Genomic DNA, 13,087 nt, shown 5'->3' on the forward strand with positions numbered 1-13,087 from the left:
CATTGCCTTGTTAATCGGGCGAAAACATTATCTCTGCTTTTTTGGCTTTTAAAGCCAAAAAAGTGGAGATAAGGCCCTTGATAATATGCCCCTACAATCTTTTAACGCCCCTCAATAATAGTTTCTTCCCCTTGTTTTCCTAATAATATATAACAGTGGGGTAGGGGGTTCTTCAATTAAGTATCTATTATTTGCACCGTATGGCAGTGTTTTGTTGACTCCTCACTGGTATGATTTTATTTTTCTGTGAACTTAATTTTCTGTGTCACAGAACTGATAGTTCAGAACAGCAAGTATTTCCATAAAGATAAGGCCAGGCTCCCTTGTGGGAACTGTCACCACACTGAAGGGGAAACATCCTTTACGACGCAACTTTTACCACGCAGTGCCTTTACAACGCAGGTTTTTCAACGCAAGTCATTATAACGAATTGTGCTGGGGGCGCTCTAGGATAGGTAATAGTTTAATTTACTATCCAACACATTCCCTACTATCCACTGGGGACTGGAGTTGGAATAGTAAATTAAACTATTCACTATCCAGCGCCCCCCAACGCAAGTCGTTGCAACGACTTGCGTTGAAAAACCTGCATTGTAAAAGCATGCGTGGTAAAAGCATGCGTTGTAACAACGTACATCCCACTGAAGTGATGGTACTGAGGCATGTATCCATCCGCCCTGCACCACCCTCATAGCTGCCAAGTGTTCACATTGCTCATGTGTGACATTTCCATCATTTAAGAGTAGGCATGAGTGACATTCTACTATCACATGTTTGACACCCTGCTCGCATGTAAAACCAAACAGTGAAGTCCATGTACAGTGATATGTATCAGAAATGACCCCCTTTAAGTAACGTGATGCTCCAAAAAGTCCTGAAACTGGAGTAAACCCCCTGAAATGAGATCACCAGTCTACGGGCTGCCGAAACGAATCGGTTTGTAAGAAAGCCAGGAAGTGACTTAACCCCTTCCATGCTGATGACAGCCGGGAGCCGTCATGGCACACAGTGCTCGTGTGCTGATGACGGCTCCCGGCCGCCATGACCGCACCCGCTATCGGAATGTGCCGCACAGGCACAGAATCGCGGCCGCACCCAAGGGGTTAATGATAAAGGGAGCAGGAAGTGAGATTCATGGAAGTATATCTCAGTGGTGATATGAGTGTCTGGGGTTCTAGAGGGGAGACATACACATGCTATCATGTGACGTCTTAGAGAGGGAATGCTCTTGAGTGCACGTGTGCCACCCTGGGGCAGACATGGGAGAGTGCATGGGGTAACCGAGGAGCCCTCTTGAACAGGCTTCAAGGCCTCGAGCAAAGGGATTGCATAACTCCTTATTTACATAAGGCTAAGGAATTTGGTATTACAGAAGTTATAAAGAGTCATTCAGTTCGGACCTAAACCCATGCTATGAAAACAAGATATATTCTGAGCTAATAAACAATAAAGTGTATATATGAACAAATGACGATTCGAGTATTTCTTCTTTTCTTCTTTTATTGTGCAGTAATCCTTCTCTTAATGCAATCTAGCCGGTGCCAACACGTGTTTCGTCTTTAGTGGTTATAGACCACAGACTTCTTCAGGGCTAGAACAATATAACATATGTATATCAGTCAGTTACCTGACATTCTGTATTTACAAAAAATCATCACATGAGCTCAAAAAGGCATATTGATACCATAGGCATAAACAACAGCTAGCCAATAGACCAGTTGTGGAAGTCCAAGAGTAAAAACAGTATCCCAAAGAGGCAAGACAACACATCATTTAGGGGAATAAAAGGTGCTATTAACAGACCTAAGTTGCAAGCACAATACAAAGCTCCTACTTTCATCAGAAGGCGAATTCTCAGACAGCTTAAACCTGCAAACACCTGTCCCACCACACTTGGGAAGGAGGTTGGCTAAGTAAAAAAATAGGAATGTTAAAAGATCATTTATTAATCTGACAAGGTCTAATGCAAAAGCCTCACCCATACCTGCATGCTTTTTTTTGTTTTTTGTTTTAGAAAAAAAATATGCCTGGGATGGGGGTGCAAAAAGTGATTGACCCCCAGTGTTGGAGTGACTAGGGCCAACTTAAATAATATGTTACTGCTGAGTTTGTGCAGTCTCCCTGAGTGCTGCTATATTCACTTGAGCTCTTCCACGTGCAGAGAGGAGGGCGGACTGGGCCCGGAGACAGCAGCCAATGGTCTGTGGCATAACAAAACTTGTGCGGGCCCCCCTGTAAAGTACACAGAGAGACCCACCTCCCCGTCCCACCACCTACCACTTTTGCTGACGGGACCCTCTGTGGATCACCCCCCGCACCGCAGGGGTGGAGGGGCTTTATGTTACGCCACTGCCAATGGTTACTGTGTGGGAGTTTCATTGGAGTAAATAACTTGGCCAGACCCTGAGATGGTCTCTATAGCAACCCACCTCTACTGGACCTGGGCCCAGCTACAACTGGGTGTGTTCTCATAACCGCCACTAGAACTTAATAAGCTGTAGCTCCTCCTCAGGCATAACAGGAGCTAGCTTCACAAAGCGTGACATAGCATTTTACTCCCGTGATGCGGATACCAGCACTAAAATGCGTCACTTTAACCCGTGATGCGTGGTAGTAGGTAGGCCTGGGCGGTAAATACCGTTCCGCTCACGGAATTTGCGAAATTTGGGTAATTTCAAGTTGCGCGGAGAACGCGGAATTGACAAAAATTCCGCAATCCGCAGCTTCGTGGAATTTTTTGCTTGTTTGCGCTTTCAGAATGCGTGTTCGCGAGATATTTCCCCCCAAGCACGCAAAAATTGTTCGAGGACATGAAAAAAGCATCGCGAACGGGCAGAACAACCAATTCTGTGTGTTCATGGAACTCTGCGTACTCGCAGAGATTTTTTACCATTTCGTTGAGCTTTGCGTAGCGCGACTACGCAAATTCCACCCCTAGTAGTTGGTAGAGTTGCCGCTTGAAGTGGTGTGAAGCCACGCCCTTTACCCAGCAGCCCTCTTTTCACTCTACTTACATTCCGTTGGTGAAGTCGTGCATCAGGGGCCGCATGCTGGTGAAAGTCAGAATCGGGAAGAGAGCGAAGGGCAGCTGGGGGAGAGAGGAGGAAAGGTCAACATCGGCCAATCATTATACACCATAGGAATAGCCATTGTTACGGGCATTAAACGGCAACAACTTCAAACCCCAATAACAGTAAATGTGCTATTTATTTCGTCCTTCAACCATGCAAGCCTGAAGTGAGAGATGTTACCTTTGACCAATCCAAGAGCACTAATTTAATCTATATATATAAAAACGAATGTATGTCTGTCTGTCTGTCTGATTGTCCTTTATGCATTACTACACCATTCATCCGATCGCCATAAACTTTGGGAAGTTGTTGAGTACACTCCCGCGAAGGTTTCTGGCATACATTTTAAAAAAATATCGGCCCCCCATGGCCCTCATAATCTTTCGAATACTGATGTACGCACCAGACGGAAAAACAACAAATCGTGTATCCACAAGCACTCGAATAAATAAATAGAATTAAAACACCATTCATCCGATCACCATGAAACTTTGGGAAGTTGTTGAGTACACTCCCGCAAAGGTTAATGGCATACATTTTTAAAAAAATATTGGTCCCCCAGGGCCCTCATAATCTTTCGAATACTGATGTATGCACAAGACGGAAAAACAACAAATTGTGTATCCACAAGCACTCGAATAAATAAATAGAATTAAAACAGCATTCATCCGATCGCCAGGAAACTTTGGGAAGTTGTTGAGTACACTCCCGCAAAGGTTTCTGGCATAAATTCTTTTTAAATATCGGCTCCCCAGGGCCCTCATAATTATTCGAATACTGATGTACGCACCAGACGGAAAAAATAAAAATCGTGTATCCACAAGCACTCGAATAAATAAATAGAATTAAAACAACACTTTGAAATGTTTTCCATATTAAAATGAATAAGTTTCAATAAAAATGACACAATGTAAATCATAACGAGATTCCTTGAATTTCCTTTCTTCGGAGATCGCAGCAACGCGCGACGGGTAAGCTAGTTTATTATAAAAGGATAAGCGAAACTAGACATGTTAGGACTCAAAACTGGGACCCACAGCATTTACCCACTTTCCTCCGCCCAGCTTACCAGAGCAATGACAATTATGTTGCTATGATGTGGAATATACGTTGTCACAGCCCACGTCAGGTGATAAACGGCATAAGATACATTTTGAGGGCCTTTCTGCAAAACACGAGTTTAGGGATGTTTCCAGTCTAGGATACAGAGTGCGCGGCAGAGGAGGGCTCTGAACCAGCCTTGAAGGGTGATCTCTTGAAGTAAGGCGGGTGGCTTTGATTTGGCAGAAGGGATGTCTATATGTTCACACAACACTACACCTATGTCTGTATGTTCTCACAACACATATGTCTGCATGTTTTCACAACATAACACCAATATCTGTATGTTCTCACAACACCTATGTTTATATGTTCTCACAACACAACCCTGATGTATTTATGTTCTCACAATATCGCTGTTTGTATGTTGACATAACACAACACTGTTGTTTGTATGTTCTCACAACTGAACACCGTTGTTTTTATGTTCTCAAAACACAACACCGTTGTTTTTAGGTTCTCAAAACACAGCACCGTTGTTTTTATGTTCTCGCAACACAACACCATTGTTTTTATGTTCTCACAACACAACACCGTTGTTTGTATGTTCTCACAACACAACACTGATGCCAGTATCGAGGATTGACTATGCGAATGGACTGTATTTAAATGCCCATTATCATGTCTCAAATAAACTGCAGACTTTGCAGAATGCCGCGACTCGTACTCTTTTTAAAATCCCTAAATATCACTCAGTTTCATGGTCCATTAGAAAGCTTCATTGGCTCCCCGTGAGGCAGAGGCTGCGCTTTAAGGCTTGCTGTACTGTTTACAAGGCCTTGCATGAACAAGGTCTTGAGGTTTTTAAGAATAGCTTTTCTTGGTACTCACCTCCCAGGTCACCGCGTTCTACCTCTGCTAGACTGGTGTCAGTACCTAGGTTTAAGCCTCCGCTTGGAGCAGTAGAGGCTTTGTGATGGGAGCCGCAAAAGCCTGGAAGAATCTTCTCCTTCATTTCAAATCCATGCCAAAACTGCTGGCATTTAGGAAATCTTTAAAAACCTGGGGGCATATTAGCAAGAACCTCGTTAAAATTATCGCCGTTTTAGCGGCAGGAAACTGTTGCTAAAATGGCAATAATGGGCTTGCTAATATGCGTTATAGAATTCCAAAAGAAGCCCAGGTTAGATGTCCTGCACATCTAACCCGGGCTTCTATCGGAATTCTATAACGCATATTAGCAAGCCCATTATCGCCGTTTTAGCGGCAGTTTCCTGCTGATAAAACGGCGAAGATTTTAACGAGGTTTTTGCTAATATGCCCCTTGGCTCTTTATGACCTGCTAAAACTATTCCTGGATCTTCTCTTGTGGTTTCTCAGCTAGAAGAGCTTCACAAGAACATTTAACATAACATAACACAACACAACACCAATGTCTGTATGTTCTCACAACACATCATTGATGTCTGTATAATGGCACAACAATGTTGTATGTATGTTCTCACAAAACAACACCTATGTCTGCATGTTTACACAACACAACACCTATGTATGGATGTCCTCACAAAACAAAATGATGATTGATGTGTGTGACTTGTTGCTTATAAGACAAGAAAAGTTTTAAATGTAGACTTTTTTCCACGAATGCAAAAAGGCACCTCTCGCTGATAGGAAGGGACACCCATAAGGCAGGTCACACTCTTAACCACCCCTTCTGCCAGAACATACCGACATCGGTGTTGTGAGAAGATAAAAATATAGGTGCTGTGTTGTAAGAACATACAGACATCAGTGTGGTGAGAACATACAAACACAGGTGTTGTGTTGTGAGAAGATACAGACATAGGCGTGAAAACATACATACATCGATGTTGTGTTGTGAGAACATACATACAATCAATGTTGTGCTGGAAGAAGATACAGACATAGGTGTTGTGAGAAGATACAGAGATATGCGTTGTGTTGTGAGAACATACATGCAATCGATGTTGTGTTGTGAGAAGTTACAGACATTGGTGTGCTAAACAAACGCCCTCTCCAGCTAGGAGTCGAATCGTCTTATCACAGCTGGTACGCATCTCCCAGAGTGCTACCCGGAGGTCCTGGAAGACGACTTGTGCCCAGAGGGGCAAAGAATGGTTGGGCGTCCTGCGGAAGGGGGAAACGGGCGTGAACCCAATAGGTCTGGGTACCTTGTCCATATGGATGCCAGATTTCACAAACAATTAAGATGCTTACAGGCAATGAAGCGGAAGCCCCAGCATGCACTCAGAGGACCAGACATGGCAACACTGACAGCAATAAGAAGCCACCAGCATGACTGGAAATAGACGGGTGGATCTACAAGGGAGGCTCCAGCATGCACATACAGCAGACAGGACAGGGTAATATTGATAGCAGTAAAGGGGAGGTGCCAGCATTAATAAGCAATAAACGAGAGTCGCCAGCATGCACTCTGAGGGCCAGCCATGGCAACATTGACAGCAACAACGAGAAGCCACCAGCATTACTGGCAATGGACAGGTGGATATAAAGGGAAAGAGCCAGCACGCAAATACAGCGGACAGGACGGGGTAATATTGACCGGTACAAAAGGGGGTGGTGATGGACGGCGCATCTGAACCAATCAAACACTCACACCCAGTCAACAGATCTGGGTTTAATCCATCACTGTTCTTCAGCCCACTCAGTCACCCCAGTTCAGACATGGCTATATGCAAATCAGTCTGACCCTGTGCCTCATGGGAACAGTCCAGCCCGAACTGCCAAGCCATGCCTTTCCTGAACCGGAAACAAGCTTCCTAGGACCGGTTTCTGACATTTCAGCCGCCTTCAGCCAGGCTTGCTTGAATCCAGTGGCAAAGTGAGCAAGGGACTCACGTCTGAGCATACCCTGCCAACTTATGGCGAACAAAGCGGTACAAAAGGGGGTGGTGATGGACGGAGCCTGGCTGAAGACGGCTGAAATGTCAGAAACCGGTCCTAGGAAGCTTGTTTCCGGTCCAGGAAAGGCATGGCTTGGCAGTTTGGGCTGGACTGTTCCCATGAGGCACAGGGTCAGACTGATTTGCATATGGCCATGTCTGAACTGGGGTGGCAGAGTGGGCTAAAGAACGGTGATGGATTAAACCCAGATCTGTTGACTGGGTGTGAGTGTTTGAGTGGTTCAGATGCTCCGTCCATCACCAACCCCTTTTGTACCGCTTTGTTCGCCATAAGTTGGCAGGGTATGCTCAGACGTTGAGTCCCTTGCTCACTTTGCCACTGGATTCAAGCAAGCCTGGCTGAAGACGGCTGAAATGTCAGAAACCGGTCCTAGGAAGCTTGTTTCCGGTCCAGGGAAGGCTTTGCTTGGCAGTTCGGGCTGGACTGTTCCCATGAGGCACAGGGTCAGACTGATATGCATATGGCCATGTCTGAACTGGGGTGGCCGAGTGGGCTAAAGAACGGTGATGGATTAAACCCAGATCTTTTGACTGGGTGTGAGTGTTTAATTGGTTGAGATGCTCCGTCCATCACCACCCCCTTTTGTACCGGAGTAATATTAATAGCAGTAAAAGGGAGGTGCCAGCATTAATACGCAATAAACGAGAGTCGCCACCATGCACTCTGAGGGCCAGACATGGCAACATTGACAGCAACAAGGAGAAGCCACCAGCATTACTGGCAATAGACAGGTGGATATACAGGGGTGAGCCAGCACACACATACAGGAGACAGGACGGGGTAATATTGATAGCAGTAAAGGGGAGGTGCCAGCATTAATAAACAATAAACGAGAGACGCCAGTATGTATAACCAGTGGAACATAGTATACTATTGCCCGCAATAAATGGGAAGTGCCGGCAGTCATTGGTGATGGACTAGAGGTGCTGTTAGGGTTGGCGACAAAACGGAGGTGCGCGCAAATATAGGAACTAAGTCGGGAGACTCACCAGTATGCTCTGCAGCACGTTCATCAGGTCGTTCAGCTCTGTCAGGTGGTTCATGTCCTGAAAAGCCGCCACCAGGATGGTGGGCAGGATGGCGCAGGAGCGGGTGAAGAGGACGCGGTAGAACCGGGACCACTTGAGCTTCAGAAAACCCTGCGGGTGAGGGGGGGGCAGAAAAGGAGCCGCACGTTATAAAGCGGAGAAAGAAACCAGCAACACAGTGAGCCCTGCAAGAAGTGGAGATAGAAATAGGGGTGTTATAGGTGCTGGAGCACCCCCAGATAATCAGAGACAGCTGCATGATTTCCTTGCATCATCTTAGGTATTTTCAAAGATAGAGCATCAGATGTCAGCTGGTTTCCTCTGACCAGCTGCTGATAACCTTTACTTTCTATGAGTATAAAGTGAGGCAGCTTGTAACTTTACCCTGTGACGCCCTTGCTGGGGTACAGGAGAGAGTGAAAGGAGAAGGGTGCAGCAGGTTAATGTGTCATAACACACATGCAAGTAAACAACGGCTTGGCTTCCGAACTAGACTTTATAAGAATTCAAAATATATCATAAACATTGAAACACAGAGGGGTCATTAAGAGACCCATGGCATGTGGGGAGGTAATTCCGCACCCGGTAAATACAGAACTACAGTTCTATATTTACCATGGGTGGTATTATCTACCCATTCGGAGCTCAACACACAGAAATAAGTGATTACATGGCGATAAGACGTGTTTTCAGAAGTTCCCGAGATGCAAACCTCAGATTATTTTGGTATTTCCGAAACACAATTACTTTCAAGTTTTACCTGATACATTTGTGCTGAAAAAAACGTGTACCATTTTCAAACAAGCTTGAATTCAGTTTCAAGTGTAAATTTCAGGACAGGAACTTAAACAGCATTTTTCAGACATATATTCGTTAACGCGTGCCCTAACATGCAGTGCTGGGCCTCACACGACTGAGCCCCTGCTGTAAATGCATCTACTCTTAAAGTGGCATTTGGAGTTTTCAAACCCTGCGGGCCTGATTACGAGGATCAGTGCTATTTAACGCACCTGATACATAAAGATACCACGGGGTACATTATTTATCATGTGTGATCAATGGCATCTATCACAAGTTTCTGGGGAATAACATGCAGATTTTGGTAATTAATGCACTCAAATTTGCATGATACAGTAAATACCCGTTGCTTTTCCCTTGTTAAATCTTGTCAGGTTTGACCTGCCAAAATGTAACCAAGGTTGAGGTATTTGATGCATCCGATAGTCATCGGGTGCATTATTTACAATCAAACTTGTAATTCCGGCCCCTGCGCAAACCGGGTTTTACACTGTGGTTGGAAAACAACGACCCACTCGTAATCAGGTCCTCAGACTTTCATGAGCTGATGTCCTTGGCCTGCACCCCACTCTCAAAAGTGTTCCAGCATCAGTGCCTGCCAGAGATACCCTAGTGATCTGTCAGTGAGTACTGTGAGGAGATCAGGGCGTCAGTAATTCCACATCACATCAGATCTAATAGTTATATCGGTCTCTTGCGTCTCTGTGTGTGGGATGCAGCATGAAGTCTCTGTGCAGCTCACATAGAAAGATTAAACCGCCTCTTACGATTGTGTTTGCGCAGGAGGATGTGCCTTCCTACGCAAAAACAATCCTGCCTGCAATGGAGGCGCCCTTGCACCATTGTGTGCAAGGGTACCTATGTTGGCACTAGGTGGTAAATTGTGCACGAGCAAAGAAGGAAAGGACAAGAATGCCTGCAATGGAGGCGCCCTTGCACCATTGTGTGCAAGGGTACCTATGTTGGCACTAGGTGGTAAATTGTGCACGAGCAAAGAAGGAAAGGACAAGAATGCCTGCAATGGAGGCGCCCTTGCACCATTGTGTGCAAGGGTACCTATGTTGGCACTAGTTGGTAAATTGTGCACGAGCAAAGAAGGAAAGGACAAGAATGCCTGCAATGGAGGCGCCCTTGCACCATTGTGTGCAAGGGTACCTATGTTGGCACTAGGTGGTAAATTGTGCACGAGCAAAGAAGGAAAGGACAAGAATGCCTGCAATGGAGGCGCCCTTGCACCATTGTGTGCAAGGGTACCTATGTTGGCACTAGGTGGTAAATTGTGCACGAGCAAAGAAGGAAAGGACAAGAATGCCTGCAATGGAGGCGCCCTTGCACCATTGTGTGCAAGGGTACCTATGTTGGCACTAGGTGGTAAATTGTGCACGAGCAAAGAAGGAAAGGACAAGAATGCCTGCAATGGAGGCGCCCTTGCACCATTGTGTGCAAGGGTACCTATGTTGGCACTCGGTGGTAAATTGCGCACAAGCAAAGAAGGAAAGGAAAAGAATGCCTGCAATGGAGGCGCCCTTGCACCATTGTGTGCAAGGGTACCTATGTTGGCACTAGGTGGTAAATTGTGCACGAGCAAAGAAGGAAAGGACAAGAATGCCTGCAATGGAGGCGCCCTTGCACCATTGTGTGCAAGGGTACCTATGTTGGCACTAGGTGGTAAATTGTGCACGAGCAAAGAAGGAAAGGACAAGAATGCCTGCAATGGAGGCGCCCTTGCACCATTGTGTGCAAGGGTACCTATGTTGGCACTCGGTGGTAAATTGCGCACAAGCAAAGAAGGAAAGGAAAAGAATGCCTGCAATGGAGGCGCCCTTGCACCATTGTGTGCAAGGGTACCTATGTTGGCACTAGGTGGTAAATTGCGCACGAGCAAAGAAGGAAAGGACAAGAATGCCTGCAATGGAGGCGCCCTTGCACCATTGTGTGCAAGGGTACCTATGTTGGCACTAGGTGGTAAATTGTGCACGAGCAAAGAAGGAAAGGACAAGAATGCCTGCAATGGAGGCGCCCTTGCACCATCGTACAAGGGTGCCTATGGTGGCGCTAGGTGGCAAATTGTGCACGAGCACAGCAGGAAAGGACAGGAATGCACCGTATTTATTAAATACGATGCATTCCTGCCCTTTCACATTAGCATAGGGCAATGCAGCAAGAAGACCTGCTGCGCAGCAAGAAGACGTGCGGTGCTGCCTTACGCCAATCCCTCATAAATGAGGCCCTCAGTGTCCGGAGATGGACTGCTCTTCGATCCGTCTAGGGCTGTTTTTGTTCCCGTCTGGATTGCACCTCACCTGGCAGTTCAGGTTGGATGGTTCCCATTGGAGCTGGAACAAGATTGATTTGCATAAGGTGGGTCTCTTTTAAAAATGGCACAGTGGGCATAAAATGATGGTCTGGAATGCGGCCCAGAGCAGTTTCCAGTCGCTGAGATTCATTCAAGCATTCCTTCCACCACCTTGTTGTATTTGCAGAAATGAGTCAAGGCAGGTCCTAGTCTGAGTGAGATAAATGGTCTGTCCAGTTTTGATAACTGCAGACATCCTTGAAAGATTCCAGCCCCAGTGACAGGATTAATGGACTGCAGATGGTCAGGGCAGGTTCAGGACCTAAAGTGACTGAAGATAAGTGGTCGAAGACTAGAGTCTGAGACCAACATTGGTTATTATGCACTAGTCAAAGTGGCCATGGCCAAGACCCAGTCTTGGTGACTGGAGATGTTTGGATAAGTTGTAGATGTTTAGAAGCATGAGAGGGCACCCTTCAGGCTCTTGGTTCAATCAAGCACATGCCACGCTGACCAGCCGCGCTCTCCAGAACAGAGGCAGCTCCTGATGTCTTTCTGCCTCTTTGGCTGCCACCTGTGAGGTGTAGCTCACATTCCTAGATACCTCAATGTTGCAGTTAAATAAATGCAAGGCTGAGTGAACTTCACTTTATAGTTTGTAAACTTAGATGAGTCTTACCTCTAGATGTGGCTTTATCTGTGCTCGAGGGGCCTCTGATCTTAAACTGTACCCCACTGATGATGCCGCAAGAGGCAGACAAGCCTCTGTGTTTGCTTCTGTTGTCGGAGGCACGGCTAACACAAGTGCAGCAGGCGCACTAGGGGAACAGCATTTACAACGTAACTTTTACAATGCAGTACCTTTACGACGCAACCATTACAACACAAGTCATTACAACGACTTGCGCTGGGGGGCGCTCTAGGATAGGGAATAGTTTTAATTTACTATCCAACACCTTCCCTACTATCCACGGGGACTGGAGTTGTAATAGTAAATTAAACTATTCACTATCCAGCGCCCCCCAACGCAAGTTGTTGTAACGACTTGCGTTGTAAAAGTTGCGTCGTAAAGGCATGCGTTGTAAAAGCATGCGTTGTAACGACGTACATCCGGCGCACTAACACTAAAAGCATGTGTTTGGGGGGCTTGCTGCACCCCAGTCATGGCTATGCTTTACTACCGCCCAGAGAGCAGCTAGGCCCATTTTCCTCGCTTGCATTAGGAGTCATGGTCAGCTGCTACGTCAGTGTCCGGTCTGTGAAATCAGGATGTGACGTGGCAGTGCACAGGGGACCATCCATCCTCAAGAATGGTCAGACTGATCCGCAAACAGTCGCTAGCGAGCTGATTATTGGTAAATTTCAACTGAGTAAATGTGAGGTTGCTAGTGAGTGCCAGGCTCAGACATCACATGCTCACACGTTCACAAGAGGAAAGCACCTTTCGGGGTAAAGAACACGAGTAGAGCCATGATTATGCTTCCTGGTATTTTTGGGGGTTTAGGGTATTTTTGCGTTTGATGGTGTAATACCATGTATTTTTGTACTTTATCGTAGAAAGCTTTTTATAAAAAACTGAAACAATTAGTAATGCAATCAAGCTGTCGTTAAGAATGGAAAGAAATCTTCCATTTATATGTTTAAAAGAATTGTTTCGATGTACCCAACATTTCAGATTTACTACCAGATCAAACATTACGATAATCTAGTACGCAAATTTCAGTAGTACGGATTACATTTTATTCTCACCTCCCAAACTCAGAATCGGCTCGTAATCCCTACACAAAGAAATTCAACAACGTGTGTGAGTCTGGCATTGCACACAAGTTAAGTTGGAAACAGTGCTTTATATGGGCAGGTGCTGTCTGGTACTGAGTACCTGCACTTCTTTAACTTGAAATGGAGGC

General features: G+C 45.8%; 1 protein-coding gene across 1 annotated transcript in view; it reads right to left on the reverse strand.

The window, feature by feature from the left end:
• The window catches only part of SLC11A1 (solute carrier family 11 member 1), a 196,990-nt gene that overhangs the window by 18,339 nt on the left and 165,564 nt on the right, over nt 1–13,087 (reverse strand). Inside the window, exons 12-13 of the mRNA XM_078679242.1 lie at nt 8,048–8,197; nt 3,015–3,088 (exon numbers count right to left, since the gene is read on the reverse strand). Of these exons, the coding sequence (XP_078535368.1) occupies nt 3,015–3,088; nt 8,048–8,197 (224 nt within the window). The remainder of the gene's footprint in view (nt 1–3,014; nt 3,089–8,047; nt 8,198–13,087) is intronic.

The sequence above is a fragment of the Lissotriton helveticus genome, chromosome 3_1 (genome assembly GCF_964261635.1).
Source record: "Lissotriton helveticus chromosome 3_1, aLisHel1.1, whole genome shotgun sequence".
NCBI lineage: Eukaryota > Metazoa > Chordata > Amphibia > Caudata > Salamandridae > Lissotriton > Lissotriton helveticus.